The sequence below is a fragment of the Accipiter gentilis genome, chromosome 1 (genome assembly GCF_929443795.1).
Source record: "Accipiter gentilis chromosome 1, bAccGen1.1, whole genome shotgun sequence".
Classification (NCBI taxonomy): domain Eukaryota; kingdom Metazoa; phylum Chordata; class Aves; order Accipitriformes; family Accipitridae; genus Astur; species Astur gentilis.
In genome coordinates this window covers 317185-341378 of record NC_064880.1, presented here as the reverse complement: position 1 = coordinate 341378, position 24194 = coordinate 317185, and the positions used below count along the sequence as shown (strand labels likewise).

Genomic DNA, 24194 nt, shown 5'->3' with positions numbered 1-24194 from the left:
TTGCCTTAGTAATGCTTGTGATCTATGTCTGCGTATCACATTCCCGCATCTGTGTGTGCAGCCACGTAAGTGCAGGTCACAGTCATAGAATCTCTTAAGTCATGTCATCCCTGTTTACCTCCACTGACCCTGCAATCTGAGTGTAAAGCCTTGATATTGACAACCATAATGTTTACCTTCTATGCTGTGCTTGATGATAATCAGACACAATTCTTAAAGCCTGTGCTATGCACAGGCAATCCTGTTGTCATGGGTAGCTGGGGACTAGGCAAGGTGCTGCAAAGAAAGAGATTCGTGGGTCTTTGCGAGTGACCAAGAGAAACAGTTAACTGTTGCCAGCAGTACTGGGAGCAGATGCTTGATCCTAACACATGCTTATTGTTTTTGTGGTGCTTTGGGGATGGATGGCAGGAGGAGTCTGGGCACTGTTAAGCTGCCATCCCTCACCGGCTCAGGATCATCAGGGAATGCAGCAATGACCCTTTCTTCCTGGCACCCCAACCTACGTCAGCTGACTAAGTGACAAAGGAAAAAGTCCTCTTGCCTCTGGACTTAGATGTAGTTGAGGCATCTTTCTTCAGGGAGCTTTCACAGGACCCCATGGGAATCTTGCTTCCCATGCCTGAGTTCTCTTCATGTTGCGTGTTTATGTCTTTGTCCCAATACTTTCACCCTGTAGTACTGAACTCTAAGAAAATAGTACACTGCTCACAGCATAATTGCAAAACATCAAGAATTTATTAATTTCCAAGTAGTGTAGAGTCTAACGTTAGGAGCTGTCTTCATGTTTCTTCATTCTCATTTTAAATCAAGCAAATCTATATACATGTTTTCAGACATCCGTATAAATTATGCAACCAAAGTCAGGGAGAGTTTCTTCTCCTGTTTACACGCAGTATTTCCAGAAGCACTCGGAGAGATTCCCACGTTTCTTGTACTGTTTCCTGTCCTTGGTCAAGAAGCGGCCCAGCAAAGCAATTCGAGGATGATTTCCATAGAAAGTCTGTAGTCAAACAGCATTAGAGAGGTTACTGTTGGAGGGTAAATGTTCCCAGTGGGAAAGTATGCTCTTCACTGCCCCAGCTGACCACCCAGCCCCAGCCCTGTGTTCTGACTGGGGGAAGGAGAGATGGCTGCCCAGTGTGCCCTCTGATTTAGATGATGCACTAAAACTAGTCCCCGTCTTCTGCCTTTATATTTAATTCAGCAGACAAATGAACAGGAATTAGGTTTTCCATTTACCTAATGGTTCATAACAAATCTGATAATACTGCATAGCCTATGTTGCAGTGGGCATTGGGGAGAAATGACATGCAGCTAATACTGGTTAATGTGCTGGCCTGGCCTGATGAAGCTGACAGTTTGCCTTCATTTAGAAAGCTGTTTTTCTGGGGGGAAAAAGCGTGGGTCTTAGAATGGAATGCTCTGGGTTACTTGCTTCCCCCCCTTTTTTTTTTTCTTCTCCTCCACTGCTTATCTAACTGCTAAGTGATTTCAGCTTCAAGAACACTGTGGCATACTTTAGTCTATACTGTTTACAAAGTCTGTGGGTCTTAAATGAGGTCTCGGTAACAGTTCCATGTAGTTTAAAATGTGGAGTCTTATTTTTCTTGTTTCGGTGACAGATGATCATTTACTTACCTCTTTGATATTTTCCCTTGGGTTGTAGCTGCTGGGACTAAGACCTGGTAGAGGGGAGACATAATTAAATGTTTTACCATTTAAAACCATGAACCTACACAAGTCTTTCTTGTGTGCCATAACACTCCAGCCAGCAGAAGTCTTGAACTGGTATGTTCAGAGGAACAGACAGAAAACACTTTTGTAGCAGCACAGCCAGTTCTTCCTGTGGCACACAGTTCCAGCAGGATCTGGGACTCTGCAGACGCAAGCTGTACTGTCCTCTTCAGCAGGCATCTGTTATGTCTGTTGCCCCCCCCAAACCATCTATTGCTATTGATTCTGCACTTTCTGCAAGTATTGATGTTTTTTAAAAGACTGTGCTATTTCATTTTGTCTGCTAGCTCCTTCTAGGCCAATCTTTGCCTTGCCCTGGTTTTGCTATACAAAGGTTTTGCTAAACTAATTTGGAGACTTTTCCTGCTAGTATTGAGCTGCAAGCATGGCTGCTCGGCAGGTTTCCCCGAGGTCCCAGTTAATTAAATGACAGCTGTCTGTTGCCTACACATGATGCTGTATTTCAGTAAATACCCACGAATCGGGGCACAATATCTGTGGAAGCTGGACATGCAAACCATGGGCACTGTCCCATAAACTGCTGTTGTAAATCCTCACCTGCTTTGTTGTCTTCAGTCATTGTGCCCAAGAGCTCTGGCAGAAACTGAAGCAGGGAAGTGCTTCCTAGGCTGCCCATCTGCTCTGGATTTAATCTTGAATCTTCATCAGCTGCAAATGGGAGATGACAGAAACAGACATACAGTAAGAGTCTTTTGCTTTGAATCCCTGTTTCAGTCTGTCTCTGATGACTTCTGATCAGGTCTGCTGGCCCCACCTGTTGGAGATTATCATGAAATCCAGTCACCCATCCTCATTTAATGAATAAAATGGGGGATAGTTGGTCTTGTTTTTCCTTCCAAAGCTGTGAGAAAAGATACCTTCCTGATGTTAATCTTGGATGCTCATTTCTCTGGCAGGTCTTTCTTTAAGAAAGTTTTTTGACCAACAGCAGCCACTCCCATTGCTTGAGGAACTCACAGCCTAATCGTTCTGGTACCCAGCTGTAGACAACCCAAATGTGTATATAATTTTTTTTTTATTTTTTTTTTATTTTTTTTTTAGTCCATATCTTTATCAACTACTTCCTATGCTGGAGCTTTTCTATGAATAAAGACAAAACTTCCTGTTCAAGGCCTATTAACCTGCTCAGTTTCCTGACAATTAAATGCAATAAAATTAGGGGAAGGGCAGAAATAAATGTAAGAAGTCTTAAAGCCTATTTTGGCAGCTATGCTTCTCTGTGTATTTCAATCATCTCCCTCATTTAATGTGTGTATCAGTGCAGATATTATTACTTTTTCTGAAACAACAGATTGCTGATACTTGATGGAATTAATTTGTATGTGCATAGAGAATTCAGAATTCTGTAACTAGCTTGTGCCCCACCCCGAGGCAGGTTGCCAGCTGGAGCCCTTAGCGGTGTTATACTTGAGGTAAATAAGGCTTTTGTAATCTGAGCAGTAAATTTCCTCTTTGCTAATATATAGCAGACATTCAAAATTGTGGGCTACGAGAGGGTGCTATTATGCAACTCTAGTTGTGTAGATGAATATTGTTTTGTAGTTGTACTTTTAGATAATACTATGGAGTTTTAGTTGCTCTTACCTGCAGGGATGGGTGAGACTCTATAGCTCCTCAATATGAAATATATAAGAAAATAAACTGCTGAAAATAATCCCCCATCATTTCAAAAGCTTGGACCAAGATCAAGAACTTGAAGACCTTGGACATCCATGTTGTTAGTTTGTTCACTGTACGAAAGGACAATTGCAAAGGACAGTGGGGATTTAAATGTAAGACTGAATAAGAATATTGTAACTTCCCTGTGCTATGTGTAGACAATTCACATCTCTAGCCTTGTATTATTTTTTAATTCAGAGTGGTGTTAGCAGGTAAACTTGCTTTGAGACTTAAAAAAAAAAAAAAAAAAAAAACAAAAAACCAAAAACCAAAAAAACCCCCCAAAGCCCAAACCACCCTCTTTAATACAGAGTTCTACTTCTATCTTAGCCAGCCTAGAGACTCTTTATATTAGCAAGGAAGATTTAATAAGCCTAATGGACATCTTCAAACAAATGCAGTAATTGTTAGAGCCAGCTTGTTCACCCTACGATGTGATAGATGTTACCCGTACTGAGTCATGGCTGGCTGTAAATGAAAGTTACATAGTGGAAGGCTTGAGAAGATGCTGGCTTAGTGAGTCCAAGGTTTTCAAAGCAAACTAGGAACGACTGATATCTATAAACTGGCACAATAGCTGTTGCACCTGCAAAGCAGGTAAGAACAGCCATTTTTTAATAGTCAGCTTTATGCAATAACTTTGGGTTTGATTAGCCTGTTCTTTCAGAAGTCATTTCAGAAACTGTTCCAGCACAGGTCAGGTCTGATGACCGTAACCTTCCAGATTCTGTTGTGCATTTTTACTGAGCCATTTCAGTCTTGACTTGTAGTATAATTTCAAACTTTGAGGAGGGCTTTTTCAAGCAAAGATTTATTCTTTTGCTGGACTGAATGGAATCTGTGTTAGTGCAAACAAATAGCATGCTCAGTACATTGCTATTTTTGTACTGTAAGACAGACTTGCCCGTTCTTGATTTAAGTAGGACTGCATTAATCTTTGCAGTAGGTTTCCCCCTTTTTAAATACACCTTCAGTTAAACATAGCTCATTCTAAAGCATAGCAAGAGGAGAGACCATACAGCCAAGTTTCTTTAAATTACCCAATGCCTACTAATGTTGCTTCAAAGACAGACACTGTATATGCCAGCTTGCGTTCAGTGCCAGAAGGCTCGGATACCTTTGCCTCCTGGATCTCAAAGCAGCAGAAAGAAATATTTAGGGCACCCAACCTCCCCGTTTACAAGACTAGCACCCACGGATGGTGTCACTTGCGCTGCTGGTGTTCTGAAGATATTCCTGCTTTTTCTACAGCTCATCAGCACAGATAAAGGCCCCTTGGAAAGCATACTTGCTTCTTTTCTGGTTTTTCTGCTCTAGCCCCTGCTTTATGACTATTAAAATCAAAAGACTCTTACCTGAGAGTTGATAAGACATCTCACTGGCATTGATGATGGGGAGAGACGAGAGAGGATAGGAGAAGCCGATAATAATGAGACAGCAGAATACCAGCTTATGCATTGTTGCTGTGTTGAATATATTTTGTCTTTGTCTACCCCTGTAACTCAGAACTCCTGTCTGACTGTTGCCTCTGCTCCCAGATTCACCCGTTATATAGCCGCTCATGACCTCATAAATATCATCATGTTCTCTCCCCCCCTTCAAAAAAAAAAAAAAATCCAATGAATTTATTGCCCATTGATTCTAAATGGAAACCACTTTGCATTGATGTAATTTTTCAAGGTAACAGTTCATAGACAATAAATTTACTGTCTTATAGCTTGGTGTACAAAATGGATATTATATCAAACCAAGCACAGTAAAGTTTATAAATCTGGCATTAAAAAAAAAAAGTAACTTCCAGTTATAAATCATGAGTTAACAAAAGGGTCAGACGTTGGTTGAAATGACCAGGGCAATAAGACAGCTGATTTATGAGCCTTAGCAGGCTTGACGCAAAGCATCTGATATGAAATGCACTTTTTTTTTTTTTTTTCGTTTTGTGAGATGGATGGATGTGTTGTGTTGTATTTGGGGTTCTTGTGCCAGAAAAAGTAAAAGATATGGGGAGTTAAAATATCTAGTTAATTTACAAAGAGAATGTTAGGGAAGTTCATTCTGGGGTGTTTTTTTGGTCGTCCCTCCCCCCCCCCCCCCTTGTAGCATTTCACATCTATTTATTTGAGAAGACTTCATCCAGTGTTGCCCTAGAGAATTGTCTTGGCAGAGAAAGTACAGCCTCCATCTGGAGACTTGCTTGGTACATATAAACTACTTTGGTTGATATTAAACACAGGTCCCTCACTAGACTGGGAGACCCTTTTCTATTTCGCTTATCTTCTCTTTCCCTCAGTTGGAGCTACTTAATTCTGTGTCTGCTAGCTAGGTTTTTTTCCCTGTTTGCCTTTTGCTTTTATTTAACGCTAGCATGGTAGTTGCTATACGTAATCGCCTAACTTTAGTCTTTATTTCTCTCCATCTAGCATATTGTCTTCTCTGCTTACAATTTCATTTTTCATATCAAAGAGCAAGGACTGACTGGACTGGTCTGTCATCTTCATCCTCTATGAAGTATCAAACCCCCAACCATATAGAGCCTTGAAAATAAAAAAAAGTAAGTTTATGCCAATTTTCTTTCCTTTAGGTGGTGAGAAGATTATGCTTGTTCAGGTTCATAATAAATTGAGGTTTGGTAATTTTCTTTCCTGCCTCTAATCAAATGTTTGTGCCTTCAAATGCTGTGTAAAATACTATGAAATCCCACTAATGTTACTAAAGTTCTTTCCCTATGCTGAATTGCGTGATAATTGTAAGTGGCAAAAGGAGTGAACTTACCTGCTTCCTTTTTCCTTTATTGACATTTCCTGTTGAAGATTAATTTTTGTATTATAAGTTCTGTGGCTCTTAGGCCTAATTTCAAATTGGCTACATCTGTTGTATAGAACAGATGTGTTTCTGCTGCAGGTCTAATTCCAGGAGAGCATGCCCCACACATGCACGGTTAACAGGTTGTCCAGAAAAGCTGTGGACCCTGTGAATCACCGAATGGTTGAGGTCAAAAGGCACCTCTGGAAATCATCTAGTCTAACACCCCGTGCTCAAAGCAGGGTCAGCCAGAGCAGTTTGTCCAGGAGTGTGTCCAGTCAGGTCCAGCTTCAAGGATGGAATGGGACAGAATTTCAAAACTAAGCTTGACAAGGCCCTGAGCATCCCCATGTAAGGTCAAATGCTCTGCTTTGAATGCAGAGGTGGGGAGTGGGAGAGGTAAGGGAGGACCTTCAGAGGTCCTTCCAACCTAAACTTTTCTATTCTCCTGTGTGTACAGAGAGGTCTAGTATTGATTTATAGAATACATGCTGCAGGTGTCTGAAGTACAAATGGTGTTTCTCTGGACTTCTCTTTGCTGAAGTGAGTGGATATGACAAAAGAATTTCTCTACAGAATTAACCTAATACATTTTATATGCCTCTTGCCCTGTGCTTCCCTACGAGAGAAATAAGTAGCTAGAGAGGAATTCTCTCCTCATCTGAGTCATGCAACTCTTCGTTCCAAAACTGCAGACAGTAATTAGGTCTGATTTGATGCATGATCTCACTGTTGGTGCTGGATGCTCTGTACAAATGCTTCTCCTTCAGTGAACTATCAATGACAATGGCATTATCAATATTTGCGCTGAGCATCCTCCAAGGAAAGCTAATGAAGCACTCTTCACAAGCAACTTATGTCCTTTGTCTTCTCTCAAGGAAGTCTCAGCCTCTTAGAGCCATCATGAAGTGCGTCATGTGGAAGTTGGGCAACTTGCCTGCAGCTTATTGCCTTTACTCAGATTTGAAGTTGTCACTTGGACGCTCTTTCCTCTACCAAAATGTCAAAGGCATTTTCCTCAGGGGACAGTGCACACGTCATCATGCAAAGCAAAGAAACAGCTCATCCTAAACAAAGGTACAAAACCCTGAATACATGGGTGGGGGAAGTAAATGTGAATTGCACTTTGAAAACTTGAAAATTGATTTGCAAGAAATAGTGTTAATTTTTATCAAAACTTTTATCAAAAGTTTGTGGCAAAACTTTTTTAAGTTCTTATTTATGCTAATAGACTTTCTTTCAAGTGCTTCAGTTTAAAATAACAGGGCAGCAGTAGTCCAGATAAATTACTTAGCAAGCTCCGAATAGTAAGTATATGCTACCCTATCATAAAAGATTATCCTTAATTATCAGAAGAAACAACTATTCTTGGTTTAGAATGATGGCTCGTGAAGAATAATTTGCTAATGAAGTCAAGAAAACTCATTTTAAAAATAAGACACAACAAAACCAAAAACACCCCCCAAAATTACCTACCTTCTATGTAGAATAGTAAGGATGAAATCTGATCTATAATGCAAAAGTTCTTTCCTATTTTAAAGTGCTTTATGATAAGTAAACGAGTTATTTTAGTCAAGTATTGCAACACTTGGCAACAGCAGAAATTTCAGAGAAGACGTGATTTAGCAGTAACGTTTGTATGAGCGACTTCTTCCTAGGATGTAAATTTTGGTGTAACTTTTTAGCTTGCATTTAGGTTGCATGAAGAGAGGCATGCAGTAGAATGTTTTTGTATTGACACTGTAATTGCAGATGAGCTTATTATATAAATCTCCAGCTCTTCCTTTAATTTTACTAGATTTTTTAACTTAACATCTTGTTTCAGTGAGTTATACATGTTGGCTGGTGTGAGAGAAAAAAAATATTTGCAGTGTTATTTATTTCCCTGCTAGGGTCTAGCGTATCATTTAGGGGTTTGGGGTTTTTTGCTTTGCTGTCACTGCTGGCTTAGCAGATATCTGTCCTCATTAACACCTAAGAAGTTAACTTGAACTTAACATTTCTCATTTTACCTAATTATTCAGCTTCTTAACTTGATTATTAGATCTAGTTTGCATACTGAAATAGCTGCCTTGTGAGGTCATACTTGCAATAAGAGTTTTTTTCCTGCCACTAGCTTGCATTGCCTTATGTATACTCTGCATTTTAGAGTGTACTGAAAATAGCCAGCTGTGAGACTGAGCAGATCAAAGGAAAAAACTAACCATAACTTGGGCACTTGCTGTTAACTTCCTTTTTTGAAGATGATGCTTCTTCCCGCTGTGCGCAAACTGTAGTATAGCGCATGTGGTGTGTGTTCTGTATAATCAAATAGCACTATACGGTGCTACACATATTTGGGTACGCATATTAGTATTTCTGTCTTCTGAATTTCTCTCAGTTATGTAAGATCTCTGAGAGGTTCTGACCTAGGTTTTCTTGTTCTGTGGTGGGTTGGAGGTGCATAGGTGAGTATGTGCGCTTAACCGAACACATGCCTCTGCGTAAATGAAGATGGCAGGTCCGTAGGCCTTTCTGAAGGTATTTTATTTTGCTACAGAATTGGCAAGTGGTCTAAAAATTCTCTAGTACAGGATCACAGCTGCCAAAACATTGCTCCTTTGTAGTATAGTTTCCACCAGTTTGGGGGGAAAAAACCCTCTTGATTTTTGGCCCTGCTGGGCTGGCACACTGTAGTCTGGGTATATTCTCCAAGTGAAGCTTGACAAACTGGTCCTTAATTCCCCTGTCCTCTCAGCACTACAGAATTAGCAAACTGAAGCTTCACACTGTTTGACATGAAGGAAAGTAAGTCTGGCATGACTGGAGCTTGGAAATTCAGCACATCAATATCTTATGGGAATCAGATTCTGGATAATGCAGCCACAAACAGAGGAGCAGAGACCAGATCTTGAAATAAGGTTTCTTCCACAAAAAATGTAATGGAACTAACTATGCAATTACAGTTTATTTTTAAAACTGAAATTATGAGAGCAGGCAGTATAAGGAAAGAGGAAAGCTTCTGCAGCAAGAATGGAACTTTCTCTTTACCTTTCTCCTGTTCTCGCAAGGTATCCCAAATAATCTGTTCAACCCTAATAAGAAATTATGGTCTGGACTAAAGCAGAATAAGAACTTCTTTGTCTCATTTTTCTGGTCAGCACACTGCACAGAAATGAGTGCAAAGCAGCCTTCCTAAAAGGCATAGGCTCTTGGTCAGTGACTATCCATACTTGCACTCTCATTTCATCAGTCGCAGGTATAAAGCAAGCTGGAGACTTGTGCTCGTTTTCTTCAGAGATGCATGTCTGTGTCCTGGTTTCAGCTGGGATAGAGTTAACTGTCTTCCCAGTAGCTGGTACAGTGCTATGTTTTTGAGTTCAGTATGCGAAGAATGTTGATAACACTGATGTTTTCAGTTGTTGCTCAGTAGTGTTTACACTATAGTCAAGGATTTTTCAGCTTCTCATGCCCAGCCAGTGAGAAAGCTGGAGGGGCACAAGAAGTTGGCACAGGACACAGCCAGGGCACCTGACCCAAACTGGCCAACTGTGGATTCCATACCATGTGACGTCCCATCTAGTATAGGAACGGGGAAGTGGGGGGCGGGGAATTGCCGCTCAGGGGACTAGCTGGGTGTTGGTCGGCGGGTGGTGAGCAATTGCCCTGCGCATCATTTGTACATTCCAATCCTTTTATTACTACTGTTGTCATTTCATTAGTGTTATCATTATCATTATTAGTTTCTTCTTTTCTGTCCTATTAAACCGTTCTTATCTCAACCCAGGAGTTTTACTTTTTTTTCCCCCGATTTTCTCCCCCATCCCACTGGATGGGGGGGCGTGAGTGAGCGGCTGCGTGGTGCTTAGTTGCTGGCTGGGGTTAAACCACGACAGTCTGCTTCTGCAGCACTGCTTGCATTTGGAACCAGTAAAAGTTTCCAAGTTGTGCTGCTTTGCTGCAGAGAAGTCTGTTGTGAGGCTTTTTCAAGGCAAAGTACTGGATGTTTGGAGACCTTCCAATAATCCAGAGTAGTCCAAATGAGCTCTGATCTGAGACACAGTGCACCAGTCCTTTCCTTCCTGGTGTGGGGAGTGTGAAGGGAGAGAACTGTTGAGGAAGAGCTGGGATAGGTGAACACGTTTTCCTGTTTGTTTTTCTGAATAGGGGTAATTAACTTTTGGGTGGCTGTATTATTTAACAGCCAGCCAGTGTGCCTCGACCAGTGACAGGTACCTCATTTTTTCAGACTGCGTTTCAAAGAAAGGAAACCTTCTCTCTCTGCTCATGCTGGCTTTGTCGCTCGGTGGGTTTGAGGGAGCTGATAATGGAATTCCTGCCCCGGGAGGTGGCGCTGAGAAACCTCCTGAAAAAGGCTGGAGCGACCAGGGTCCGGGCGCGGGGCTCGACTCCGGTGTCACAGGCAGTGCGGTATAGAATTAAAATTTACAAAAGACAACTAAATTGGGGGAAAGTAACTGTGTGGCATTGGTTTTGTTGTTTGGGGGGCAGTGGGGTGTCCACTTATCTCTTCTAAAAAAGGTCTTGTTTCTCTTCCCTTCTTGCATATGTGTGTGTTTCTCAACTAAATAACTCTTGCCTTTCTTTGAAGAATGATTAAATAAGGTCAAGAGGCTTTTACTCTGGAGGAATTATCCATACAATGTATTCCTTAGACATTAGTTTTTCTTGAGTAGCCTCACTGATAGGAGTCAGCATCACTGCTGGTGTTGGAACTGCATCGGAAGCTCGGTCTACTAAAGAGCACCACAACAATTATGTGGATCGGAGTAAAGCAGACAGTCGGGTCAGGACAGAGTCTTCACTCTTGAATGCTCTTGTATGATCTACTCTGCTTTCTCATTCTTTTTCCTTCTTGTAATGCCTTTGCTGTCTTGGCATTTCTGGAAGCAGCCAAGGCTTCTTCTCACGTTAAGAAGCTTGGAAGGCCTGCCGTTGTTATCTGGTTTAACTCTCTGAAACCACAGCTAAAGCATTTTGTGCAGGATTTTGACCTTCGTGAGGCTTTTAAGTAGCAGCCCCTTTGTTAGTCCAACCTTAGGCCTTGCTCCGTTCCATGTACTAGCTTACCTTTCTTCTCCCTTCCTGCTTGTGCTCTTGTTACGCTCCTGGCACTGTTCCTCGGTCTGCAGTGCCCAGCCTTGTCTCTCTGTCTGCTCTAGGTGGAAGTGTAGGGGGTGGAAAGAAAGAAGGAGCTTTTAAAGGGAGGGTTCGGGAAGGTGCTCGCAGGACTCGGTCCTTGTTTCGGCCTCGGCACAGGACCATGGACAGGGAACACGGAGGGTGGCACTGCGCGCTGCTGGAGCCCTTGTGGCTGCACAGGCACAAGTGTATTTATGGTGTATGAATCAATGAATATACCGAATAAAGCTGCCTTTTTTTTTTTTTCCTTTACGCTAATTGTCTTCTCGTTTGGTGAGAAAATGGACATCCTCAGCAAATAGAGCTATGGAGTTTAGCGTTGTTTCCTGTTCCCCTCCATCCTGGAGCACGTAAGCTTGTTCACATCTCTGCCTCCCTGTGGTTCTGGTCTCAAGAGATCCTAACTTCCAGTCAGCCTTGGTCCTGTCCCTGCTGGTCCACGTGTCCTGGGCTGTCTGAGAGCATCTGTAGGGACGAACTGAGCAGTGGGGATATAGTTGCCAAACTAAGTATACAGTGACATTGCTGTATTTGTTCTCAGGCTGATTAGCTTGGATGATTCCCATCAGCTGTGGTCCTTTGTAACTGAAAATACAGTGTATCATGTTGATAGCTTTTCTCTGAAAATGTTTAAGTAACTAGTAGGAACCAAATACTACTTCTTACATATTTTGTGAGAGCAACGTTATTCAGAAAGCAGTTTTAATTTGTATAGGCATTGAAACAGAACCCTTGCTCGTTTTAGAGCTGAAGAGCATGAAGGAATAGCCCTATGCTCTGAGAACAAGATAATAAAAGCTATAGGTTGATATATATATCATGAAATTGCAGGGGGTTCATGTAAAACTGCTAGATGATTTTTTTCTACTACTATCCATTACTATACTATCTCAGCGCAGATCATACAACTTTTATTTTATTATTATTTAATTAAATCAATTTTTCTCTGTCTGCCAGAGCAAAAGCACAGGCTGGAAGCCTTCAGCATAGCATGAAGATGCATATGTGGTCTAGGGGATATATTGGGGAGCAATACTCACTGAGGTAGTTTTAGGGATTGACTTGGAGAGAAGGAATCAAATTTTGTGCCTGCTATGTGTCCATAGCAGGTTTTGCTACAAATGATGGGAGCAGCCATGCTTGAATCTTCTGTCAGAGGCAACTGATATGCTGCAAAACAAAGCTCACAAGTGCAGAAGCTTATGTTCACTGTGGAGGATTAGGTAGCATGATGCTTTAGAAAAACAGCCAAACACAGTGCAGGCTTAACGGTAGCCTTCTATCTGTATGTATTACAGTACAGACATAAAGACCTTACTAAACATACTTGAATTATTACCTTTTCTTGTTTGTTGTTGTTTATGGTACTATATAATAACCTGCCTTTTTCTGCAACTGTGGATCACGAGTACCTTGTATTCCTGTATATTCACAGTAGTTTTTTCTATGCTAGGGTATCTTTGTATCTTTTGACTTTTGCATAAGTACTGTTGTTATATAGAATACAGTATATTCGTAGTTTTATCAGCAGTAGATATTATAAATATTTTATTTAAAAAAATACCAACAACAATAGCACAGTCTTCCTGAGGTTTAATTTAGGTTGTGATAAGAAATTATCAAGCTAATCCTGCTGCAGAGCTAGGTGACTGCTGCATGCTATGACATTTTCACTCTTGTTCTGTTCTTAGACTTAGACCATTCATTATTTTTTGTTAAGCATATTATTGAGGGGTTTTCCATACAAATGATTGTCCTGGAGCCTGCCCACATAAACATCTATACAGCTGAGGATTTAAAGAAATGAACTTCAGCTTTAATATTTCTGTCTCCTAAGGCTTTGAGTGCAACTCTGAAAAAAAAAATAAAATGGTATTACTAATGTCAAAAAAGGGAAGCAGCAATACCCTGCTGATTCTTTTCTTTGGATGTAGTAGTTTGGATGATGGGGTGGGTAGGCCAGGCTGTCTTGCACTTTTTCTGGCTCAATATGAAGACGTGCAGAAACACTAAAGCAGCAAATCGCGAGATGGATGAGGTATAAGAGTTGTCTTCCAGATTTCCCCGCTTGAGCCTACTTCATACCCTGTTAATTGCACAGTGCTCTGTCTCGTTAGTTTCTTGTTACAAACCATTTTATCAGAAATTTAATAAGATTTTGCTGTCTTTGAAGATGGTGCCCTGTTTCATTATCTAAAAGAGCAAGAGGGTAAGGGCTTGCATCTACAGTAGGGATGGAACAAAGGCAATTTTGTCAGAGGTGTCCTTATGCTTTTCTTTATTTTTCTGTCCACATTTTCACATTTGGTATACACATGTTCTTCTTGTTTTTACCACAGAGGCTTAGGATCACTTACCACTCTAACAACTGATATTAGAGGACAAATTTCAGGTAGTTCTGTAGAAGTTCAGTGCGTGGGCAGGAGCCACTGTAATTAAAGAGGTATCCTAATAATCATTGGCATTTAACTGTCTAACTTAGCGTAGGCAGTAAATGAATAGCTCACAAAAGCAGACTTTAATTTTTAATTTTGCTTTCCAAGTGCATAATCTCTTTAATCTTTCACTACTTGGAGGATTTTTTGTTAATTAAATGGAATCTCTGCAAGCTCGGTGATTCACATTTCAGGACAAATACGTGTACTTAACAGGTGGAAAGTTGGCATAGGTCTCACTGGGCAACTTGAGCTTTAAAGCAGTACTTTCAAGGTTATTTTGTAAATGAAAGCATGTATCTTGGCAGTCAGCCACGTAGAATCTTCCCTTCACTGTTTAAGAGATGGGAATTATTTGATAAACTGGAATCCGCTACAAGCATTAACTGATTTTCTCTGTGATGACTGACTGACTTTGTGACTTATCTTGACTGGAGTGGAAAGCTTTCCCTGGGGATGGGAGGGATCAACAGGAGTAGGAATTAACAAAGGTGAAGGAAGCAGGTATCAGATCTTTGTCTTCTGGTTTGGCAAGTTGAATGTTTCTTGCTACACTGGAACTAAGTAATGGGAGCAAAATCCCCTTTCCTGCAAGAACTCCCAAGGCAGATTTACGATATAAGAAGAGTTCTGTAGAGCAGTCACTATTTAGCCTGTTAGTCTTATTCCTGTACTACATATGCATTTTTTATGAGTGAGAGTTGTAACAGACAGAACCAACTGGTTACTGCTGAACAGAGTCTGCAGAAGAAACATAGAAATAAGAAAAATTCACCTGTGCATGGAAGCATATGCTTTCCATCCTTGGAAGAGTGGGATTGGGACCTGTATCACAAGGAAGGGATACATATCTGATTTGCTTGTTGTAGTACAGTCCTGTCTTTTCTTTTTATGGTCTTGCTGCCAGCTGTGTAGCTCCTTTCTTCTAATGTGCCGGAGAACCATCTGGTTAAGGACAACCCTCATATAGCAGGAGGTGAAGGATATGTAAGACCAGGAGAGGAAATGCTGCAGATCTTTGCAAAGAACAACATTCGAACTAGCTTTTAGATGACATTTGTGATGATCTTAAAGGTCTTTTCCAACATAAACGATTCTATGATTTCTTCTCTTGTTCCATCCATTTCTCCACTAGTCCTTATAACAATCCTCCTTCCTTAAGCTGGAGAGGGTGATGGGGAGGTATTTCTGGCTGTTTGTAACTGCTCAGATGTATTCTTGGCCTTTTCAGCTGAGGAAGTAGGTCACTTTACAAAGCCTAGAGCATGCACATAGTATCCCATCCCAGCACCCATGTAGCTTTTCTAAAAATCCTCTTCAAGACAAGCAGGATTTATGCTTAGAAGGAAATAATCCATTGCAAACCACCATCTGTGGAAATAGAATAGTGCAGGAAGCCTCCAAAGCCTTCTTCATTTGCTCTACTCGTTTCTGCCACCATACTAATGTTTTATTTACAGGATGATCTCTTTCTGTGTCATTAGGAATGACTGGAAGAAGGTGCAGGAACCGTTATATAAGGTAGGATAATTAGTACTGCCACAGCTCAGTAAAACCTTTTCCTGTTCTGTAATTCCCTGAGGCATATTTAATCACTCTTGAGAAGCACATAAATGCTATGTGTTACAACCTTGCTGTTCCATGTGAGAAGTATTCTGATTGTAGCTTACCCTATTGATGAATGCAGACATAGTGAGATGCAATGGCAAGAGAATATGCTACGGTCATATCTGCTAGCTTCCTAAGTAGAGCGCCTGTTCAGATTTCTAAATCCTTTGACTCTCAAGTTAAAGAACAGCAGCTTCCTTTTCTCTTATTAGAACTCATAAGTTTGAGGGAACCATCCAGCATTTTCTGTGGTTACACCTGTACTTCTATACGGTAATACAAAAAGATGCATTATTAAGGGTGGCTGTAACACTGATAATGTCAATCGCTTGTTGGCCTTCTGATGGGATTGTAGCTTGATAAGACAACTGTGGTGCTGAACTGCAGTGTTGCAGCTCCTCTGGAGTCGATGATGTTTCTTCCTACCACTCCTTTCATATACCTGTTCATTGTATTTTCCATTCTCGTTTAAGGAAAATATGTTATGCTTTAGATACTTCAGTAAATTTTGCTTTAGGCATGTATGTACATTTTCTTTAGAATTGTGTTCTACTCTTTCAAAGTTTCTCTAAAATTTGTATAAAGGTGCACTGAGTAAAATTAGTGTGGTGCCTTTTTTTTCCTTTTTTTTTTTTTTTTTTTTTTTTCTCCTGCTCACAGGCCTGTATAGTATTCTTTTCAAGTTAAATGGTTTATACTTGTTCTAAATGGAAAGTATCAAAATATCAATGCTGTGATTATTAGAAGGATTTTTTTTTTAATAGAAATGTTTCTCAAGTCTATAGTGTTGTAGCTAAAGGCAAATTGTCTCTTTCACCTCTCCATCTACCTTCTTGTTTTTCCAGAATTGCATTTGTTCTAAACCTGCTGAAATCCTTGTGTACAGGAGAAAAGAGAGCTAATGTAACCTAAGATTTGGTTTAAAACTGACTTAAATGGGTAACTCGGACAGTTTATTTCAGTTTTTAAATGGCTTGTTTTAGTTTGGATTATGTAAACTGAGAGTAGATTTAACAGGTTTAAGATACACTATGATAAGTCATCCTTAAACTGAGGTAGGTGTCTTTGTATGGGGTTTTGCACTTGGTAAATCAAATAAAATCTGATTTATTTCCTTAATGCAAACAGGTTAGACAAACAGGAGAGATTTTCCCTGATTTCAGTGGGTGTTCAGCTGGTGGGGTTTTTTTTGTTTTTTTTCATTAAAATACAGTCCAGTTTGCTTCAGAGTATTGCAGGAACAGTCTGCTGCTTTAACTGGCAGGCACCCAGGATCTAGAAGGTGAAAGGAAACATAGTAGGTGATATCATAAAAAACTCTTGCCAAATTGAGGTTAGAGGGAATTTCCATTTTCTTTGTAGATGGTATTAAAAGTTCTTATTTACAGTGAGGGCAGTGACGGCATCCAACAGCTTTTTTCGTGCTAGTTCCAGGGATAGATAGGAGGATGCTCAGCCATCTGTTCCTGATGCACAGCTAACACAAACCCTGTGGGATGGAGAACCTCCTTTGGCAGGCTCTGAAGAAAGCACTGTATCAGGGAAGGCTTGTTCCTGGCTGAGAGAACTGAGGTAACACTTGGTGATAGAATAAGACTTTGTATCATTTGAATAGTGAAACTTACCTTGACTTTTTATCACCTGTTTAAAAAGCAAGTGGAGTGGTGCAAGTTGCCTGTGTAGTACTATTTCCTATGTGTTAAGTCTCTTCAGAGTGGACCATCTCCTGTGGAGGTATTTGCATCATTAGTGTTAGTATCAGAATGACTGTCAGGGAAGAGTATGCTTCTATCCTATGAAGGGTCCGATAGAAAGACTGAAAATAAGAAATCATATTCTGCTTTTAAAAAATTATATGAAGTTTATATGTTTGACAGGAGCTATTACAGTTTCAGAGTCTCTATGATCCAGCAGTATCAGGCATAGAAATGCACAGGCGTGCCTGTAGAAGAGAGGGAAGTGAGAAACAGAAAGCCTTTTGCTATGAACCTTTTGCTTTCCTTAGCCACACAACTCTTACAAGAAATTATGAAGCCAAGACATGTGACAAACATGGTTTTAATTACTGATGCCAGGAACTGTGCCAGGAAATGGTGCTGGTTCTGGAAGCAATAAAAAACCAGCAGGCTCTCCTGCTGAAAATTATCTTTAAAGAGAATTTGTCTCCTTTTTCCATGCTTTCAGAACTCTGCCTGACATCACCTGGGCCTCCACACACAGTCTGGCTAAATGGACACTTTCTGACTTCCAAGAAAAACAAATGGAAATGCAAAAAGCTTGCATCTGGCCTGTTACCTCATCCTCAGCCACCTGGGCTGCTTGAGAGTCACCATGGCATTCCCAGTTCCTTTTTGCTTGCTACATAATAAATTAAAAAGACTGTTGAGAAAAGAGACATTCACAGAAAGCAGACAACACTTAGAGCTCAAAGAGTTAGGAGGACTGATCTGCATTATTTCTACATGAACTGGTAAGTTTCTTCAGGTGTTAAAGAATCTGTATGTTCAATAAAAGCTCCCTGTGAAGCCAAGATGCACGTGATCTATCCATTATTTTTCCTCACCAAAAAATACTTCTTTTCCACAGTCCTGGTTCTGAATTACGGACAGTTAGGCTTTACTCCTTCCTTCTGCCGTAATTACCAATAGTCAAAGATACACAGTGCAGTTTCTCCCCCTTCACCCTTGCTGGATGAAGGATTTTATAGTGCTTAATATGCATGTGGGAAGGCTGTCATCCTCTGTGTTAGGAAACAGACAAATTCAGCCACAAATTCTGTTCAGGAAAGCTAGTAGAAGCTTAATTCTAATGACAATGTTTCTTTTAATCTAGTCATTGATGATCCCTAAATCGTACTGTGCAACATTTTTACAAAAGCTTGAGAGAACAAAACATTCAAAAAATTCTGTGTGGCATCCTGAATTATTTAGATCAGATGCCTACACCATTTCTGCTTCTGTGACTTGTATAGTAGCAACTTGTCAACCACCAATCTGCACATTATCTAGCTTTGACTAACGTTTTATTAGCTGCCGTGGATTTTTTCAGGAGATGAAAGAATAATTTAAAAAGGAAAAAAGGAAGCTACAAATATGTGGCTTTTTTTGCAGATGCAAACTTCCGAGCAAACTTAATTGATGAGTCTGCCCATTGCATTTCCATAGCATACTGCCAGAAGTGGTTTTACAGCTGTTTCTGCTACATGCATAGTGAAAAGAAGAATTTAAGCAAATCCTTTAGTACTTTTAAATAAAAATATCTATCTATGTGGGGTCTAGAACAGGAACAAGCTTCTAATAAATTTGTTCTATGTGATCACAGTGAAGGCAAATTCCACAACATGCAACAATTAATTATGTTCAAGGAAGTGCATGATTCTATGGGTATAATTTGAGTTCTTTATAGAAAGCCACAATTCACAACTTGAATATTGTATAAATCTGAAAACTGCTGAACACTCCAACTACCTTAGTATTTACAGTGCTGCTTTTGTTATAAACAGAATGTCCTTCAAAATACATACTGAATGCACTAACAAAATGTAAAATTCCAACTGCTCTCTCTTTTCCAAGGACAAACCACCGGATGTTTTGAGTTTTTAGAGGGATCTGTACATGAATTCTCATACCTTACGTGTAGATTAGAAACTAATCACAAGCAGAACTGTTTTATCCTGTTCTAAGATACTGTCTGTCCACTGGTGCAAAGGTTGCTTGTTGATTTTATAAATAGATTGGTGGCTTTTCACGTGTCCTGTTCATGTCTTTAAGTTTGTGAACTTGACATAATAGTCACTTAGTTCTCATGGTCGAAAGTACTAATAGAGAGGAGATTTGGGCTAGGGATGAAAAGAGAGATTTAAATATACTTAATAGTTCAGGCTTTGGTACGACGTTTATTTTCTCATATACTGTTTTATGTTTACTTGTACAGAAGTTTATCAGAATGCCTAAGTGTGGTTTGGTGAAAATAATCTGCTATCGTAATCTTCTGCTGAATGGAGAGACGGGCTGTCGTTCCTCAAAGACAAGAATAGCATTCTCCAAGTTGAAATCACATAGAGGCGAAAATCATCTTTTACATGACATATTGGTGGGTTTTCATTCTATTTTTTGCATAACATCTACTAAAGAAATAAAATACTTGGTTTTGTAAAAGGTTAAAAATGTGTTGCAAATACCATGATTCAAACATGCATTTTAAGACCAAAGTAACAGTAATCGATCAAAGAGACAGATAGAGTGTCTGATGTTAAAATCTTTCCAACCTCAGAGTTACAAAAATAGTACCAGAAATGTATCACATCTACGTATACCACATCTGCAATGTACATAATATGTTTACATCACCTAAAAGATCAAAGTTGAATGATGTAGAACTGAAGGTGGTGCAGTCCAGCTGCACAGTAACATCTATTTCTAAGATCAAGTCAACCACAGCTTTTCTCAGTGTTTCCACTGCCCCTCTTAAGCCAACCACTGTAATACAACAGCAGAGGCAAGCTCTTATGAAGCACTTTGCAGCTCTAAATTTTTCTGGCTTCCTCTCTCCTACACATAAGAAGGTGTGCAGTAGTTAGGCCAGGTATCTGTTTCTAGCACTGATGGGATCTGAAATGAGGTCTATCTGTATTTGCACACAAAACCCAAGACTGTGGGGTTTGAGCTAAACTTTAGGAGGAGCTGCAGCTCTAGACTCAAGAGGACAGCTAGCTGGTAATGGTAATGGAGACCATGAGTGTCACAAGTGGATCTACTATGGGCTACACATCCCCCTTTTAGCTCAAATGCTTTCAGACTGCATGTAAATTATGGCTCCAGCACCATTTCTCAGAGGGACCAGAAAGCCATTCTGCCCTTTTGTTACTGCTTTTAAGTGCAGTACTTTTTCTGTATGTAGATCAAGTACCGCTTCTTGGAAATATGATTCCTAGTCCTAGAGGAAGAAAGTCAGCAAACTCAGATCTTTTTATTTATTTATTTTTATTTCTGTAAGAGATGGAAAAGATGCACTTTTTCCTCAGTGGCTGGGCTATTTAGCGCTCTGAAATCCACAGATTTTGATACCCTCTCTATTTATGTAAACAGGTTCTTGTTCTGTGTTCCGAAAGAAAATTCAAATGTGGTTGAGCTGAACAGTCCAATTCCTAGTTCACCAAAAGATCTCTGAATTCTGTGGATTTGCTATGGTCCTCATATTCACCTTGTTCTTCCTCAGGAAAGCGGCAGCTGCAGGCATCATCTTCCTGAATTGACTGTTCAGGTGTGGTGTGCACTGAAGAAAAAGATCAAATGCTCACTTTCTGTTGTATTTATTCAGCCATCTTATTTCACCCTTCCTCTGTCACAAGCACAGGAAGTCAGCAAGAAAAATTCTTCCAAATGATTCAATAATCTGAAATTATTCCTCTACGGCATGTACATCCAATAAAACTATTTTATCATACTTTGTTTTCCCTAATGCAACAGGGACTGCAATTGCTCTGTTTGCCACGAGAATGAAAGGAAGACAAATATGGAGCTGTTAGATTTCTGGAGTAATGCTATTGTCTCCTGTATTCAGAATTACACCAGAAGATCAAGCCCTTATCTCTAAGAAAGGGGAGGGGAGAGGAGAGAAGAAGAGAAAGAGAGAAAAACCCAAACAGACAAAAATCCCAACTATAAACTACGTTGGATGCAATTCCATCTCATCTCTGTGCTGAACTCGAGCTTCCCTGGGGCTTATTAGCTCTCAGAGGGCAGCGCTGGATTCAGGCTGACTCTGTATCTGTGTAGCAGTACGTCCTGACTGGTATCCCCTCTTCTACTGCAGCCAGAGTTCAAAGATGCTCACTCCAGGCCATGCATACTGTTCCTGAGCAGATGGAACTGGAAAGCGCTATTGCCACGCGCGCCAAGGATGGTACTTGGAAGTAATAAACTGAACTGACCCTCAACCAGATCAGCAAGGCTCAGCTGAGCTTTTTTGCCTCCCGTGAATACTTCACTTCTGTGGATACGCGTGCAGTTAACCTGTGATGTTGATAAAACGCCTACAGCTAATTAAGTGCTTTCTGCAACAGAAATTCCCAAACTGTTTTCCTTTCAGTTGTTGTTTCTGACTTACAAGGCCAAAAACTGAAGCTGTCTGGAATTATCTTTGAAAGAGATTTAAAAACCTGGATTCCTGATTTCTGTCTAGTTTCAAAAAGAAAAATTGAATTCAAGAGTGTATATATCTTACTTTTCTTGAAGACAGCATGTAGCTTCTTTTTCTGCCAGATACCAAAGCATACGCACAAAGGTAGCATAAACACTACGCACAACAGCCCAGCTACAGTAAGAGAAATTCTGACAATGTCCATCTGGAGGTCTTCCCCTAGGGAGCAAACAACATTCTCTAATAAGCGTTACAAAGCGAAATCCTACTGCCCTTGAATTAGCTGACAACTTTGTCTCCAGTTCTGCTTCTGGAAGAGTCTGCAACACTGGAAATGGATAGAAGAAAGGACTCTTGCTTTAAATGGTGAGTGAGCGAGCTGTAGTATGTTTCAAAGTAGGTCATAATTCTTTAGCTCCATAAGCAATCTTATACTATGACTCACCTGGCACAGTGATAGAAAATGGAATTGCAGGAGACGTGGTAGGTAGAGTAGTGACTAAAGTGGGATTATCTGAAGCGTGTTTGCAAATGACGTCTTTTGTTGTAGTTCCAGGCTCCAGGACCTGGTTTGCAGAGCACCTGAAAGACATTTAAAGCAAAAAAGAAATAAAAAAAAAAAATAAAAAAACCCAAACCAAACCATGGAAAAAAAAAACCAAACCAGTCAAGTGTAATAGCTGTAGCATTTATTTTTAGATTACTTACTTTGTCCAGTTTTTACAGGAGCCATTGGGCTGATCATTAAAAGTTCCATAGCGGCAAGTTTGGCAACCTTCAACAGAGAAGGACAGGTAAATTGGTACAAGATGAGCATTTAAAACAACATGTGAGATTATTTTTGCCTGCTTGTACAATGACTGTGATCCACATTCACAGAATTACTATCTCATAAGCTGTTCTGATTGTGCAAGGCAATTTCTTTCCCCGTGAGCTATGGGCCAGTACAGCACTCGGCTACACCACCTGTTTATTTGGCAAAAGATGCTGCAGATCACCTCTAGCTCCAGAGTTCCCAGTTCAGTTTCCCACGTGCTGGCAACAGAAGAGCTGTCGTGCAAAGTGACCTAACCGGCGCAGGCTTTGAGCTGCAGCAGGGCTCAGAGTTTGGTGGGTTTGTCTTGCGAGGTCCTTGCTCTAGTCGTTCCCGCGCTGCGCGAGAGGCAGCGGCGCGGCGAGCGCAGGAGGTTTAAGCTGGCGGGGAAAGGTGACCTTACCGCTCCCGGTGTTCTCCTGGCCCACGCCGCAGCTTGGGTCGCAGCGGGAGCAGCCGTCGTCGCTGCAGCGGTACCCCTCCTTGCACGTGCATTCAGCATCGCTTTTGGAGGAGCACTCTTTTAAGTACCTGAATCTCCCTGGAAAGCGGAGACGAGACCTGGGTTACACGCGCGCTCAGGGAAGCCCGGGCCTGGCAGAAACGAGACCGGCGGCTTCAGCGAGAAGCCCGGCAGACGCGTCGTCTCGCTTTGCCGCTGCCGTCCGCGCTCGCCCTGGGGACGTAACGAAGGGGCAGCGCGGCCCCGGCCCCCCCGCCGCCGCCGCCCGGTACCTTCGCACTTCCGGCAGAGGGTGCAGCCGCGGAGTCCCGCCGCGCTGGAGAAGGTGTCGGGCGGGCACTGCCGGCAGCCCGCTCCCGCGCCGCGCCCGCAGCCCGCCATCACCACGAAGGTACCTGCGGGCCGAGACAGAGGGTGGCTGCCGCGGGACCGCGCCCCGGCGCGCCCCGGCGCGCCCCGGCCCGGCCCGGCCCTCACCCGCTGGGCAGTCGGCGCCGCACGGCAGGGCGGCGGCGGCGGGCGCCGGGCTCAGCGCCAGGGCCAGCAGCGCCGCCGGCAAGAGCGCCCGGCCCGCCCGCGCTGCCGCCGGTCGCATGGGGTCGGTGCGGCGGCGGCGCGGCCCGCTGGAGTGCGCGCGGGGCGGCGGGCGCCGGCCCTTACGGGCCGCCCCCGGAGGGCCTGGCTGCGTCAGCCCGGGGGCGGCGGGGAAAACCCCGGCCCGGCGGGGCTTTCCGGCCCGCCCCCCCCCCCCCACCGCACACACCCCCACCCACCCCACCCCACCCCCCCCCCCCGCGGTGCGACCCCCGGTTCTGCCGGGCAGCGCCCGCAGCCCCTCTCAGCGCTGCCGGGCAGCGCCCGCCGCTCCCGCCCCCGGGGCTTCCCGCTGAGTCCCGCGCGGAATCCCCGCGGTGGCTTGGCGGCCCGGCCCGGCCGCGCCCCCGAAAGGTGAGGGGGAAAGAGCCTGGGTGTCCGGGCCGCCGGGGCCGGACCGCACCGGTACGTCTGGGAACAACCTCCGCCGTGCGCGGAGGTCCCGCGCGGTACCGAAACCACCTCGGCACGAGGTAAATCTCACAGCGCAGGGGTGACGGCGCGCTGCGGACCGACGGCGCTCGGGGCCGGGGCCGGGGCCGGGGCGGCGGCGCTCGCTGTCCAGCAGCGGCCGGGCGCCCGCCTGGCGCGCAAGCCCCGCCCCCTGCGGCTCCCCCGCGGCCAATCGCCGCCGCTCCAGCAGGGGCGGGGCGGGGTCGGCGCCGGCTCGCGCGGCCTGCGGGAGCGGCGGGCCTCGCGTGTGCGCGGGCGGCGTGGGCCGGCGGGAGCTGGAGGAAGGAGTTTTCCAGAGCGCGTTATGACCGTCGGCTCGCGGGCA

General features: G+C 42.7%; 2 protein-coding genes and 1 long non-coding RNA gene across 5 annotated transcripts; 1 reads left to right on the top strand and 2 right to left on the bottom strand.

Annotated features, from left to right (window-relative positions):
- Positions 1-886: 886 nt before the first annotated feature.
- Positions 887-4980, bottom strand: UTS2 (urotensin 2). Its single transcript, XM_049809103.1, has 4 exons — positions 4773-4980; positions 2296-2406; positions 1642-1685; positions 887-1003 (listed from the first exon to the last, which is right to left on the bottom strand). Exons 1-4 carry the CDS (start codon positions 4978-4980, stop codon positions 887-889), a joined length of 480 nt encoding a protein of 159 aa, XP_049665060.1.
- A 10253-nt stretch (positions 4981-15233) lies between these two features.
- LOC126043297 (uncharacterized) lies at positions 15234-19455 on the top strand. Its single transcript, XR_007507388.1, has 3 exons — positions 15234-15317; positions 17589-17874; positions 19338-19455. It is a non-coding gene; the product is annotated as an uncharacterized LOC126043297 (long non-coding RNA).
- On the bottom strand, positions 19280-23958 carry TNFRSF9 (TNF receptor superfamily member 9). Of its 3 annotated transcripts, none has more exons than XM_049811420.1 (7): positions 23820-23958; positions 23095-23217; positions 22763-22900; positions 22254-22320; positions 21991-22127; positions 21630-21764; positions 19280-20678 (listed from the first exon to the last, which is right to left on the bottom strand). In XM_049811420.1, exons 2-7 carry the CDS (start codon positions 23201-23203, stop codon positions 20551-20553), a joined length of 714 nt encoding a protein of 237 aa, XP_049667377.1. In that variant the 5' UTR covers positions 23204-23217; positions 23820-23958; the 3' UTR covers positions 19280-20550. The 3 variants fall into 3 exon arrangements, with proteins under 3 accessions (XP_049667377.1, XP_049667387.1, XP_049667369.1); XM_049811430.1 differs by having other exon boundaries at positions 23839-23950; XM_049811412.1 differs by lacking the exon at positions 23820-23958 and adding an exon at positions 23300-23566.
- Between the last annotated feature and the right edge of the window lie 236 nt (positions 23959-24194).

Excerpts from the sequence above, each read along its gene's own strand:
- UTS2 (XM_049809103.1), bottom strand. The coding sequence starts at position 4,980 with ATGAGCGGCTATATAACGGGTGAATCTGGGAGCAGAGGCAACAGTCAG. Across the intron at positions 2,407-4,772 it reads GATGTCTTATCAACTCTCAG|CTGATGAAGATTCAAGATTA; the intron begins GTAAGAGTCTTT and ends TCCCATTTGCAG. Across the intron at positions 1,686-2,295 it reads GACTGAAGACAACAAAGCAG|GTCTTAGTCCCAGCAGCTAC; the intron begins GTGAGGATTTAC and ends CCCCTCTACCAG.
- TNFRSF9 (XM_049811412.1), bottom strand. The coding sequence starts at position 23,417 with ATGCGACCGGCGGCAGCGCGGGCGGGCCGGGCGCTCTTGCCGGCGGCG. Across the intron at positions 22,128-22,253 it reads TCCTGTAAAAACTGGACAAA|GTGCTCTGCAAACCAGGTCC; the intron begins GTAAGTAATCTA and ends AATGTCTTTCAG. Across the intron at positions 20,679-21,629 it reads ACATGCTGTCTTCAAGAAAA|TGCACACCACACCTGAACAG; the intron begins GTAAGATATATA and ends CTTTTTCTTCAG.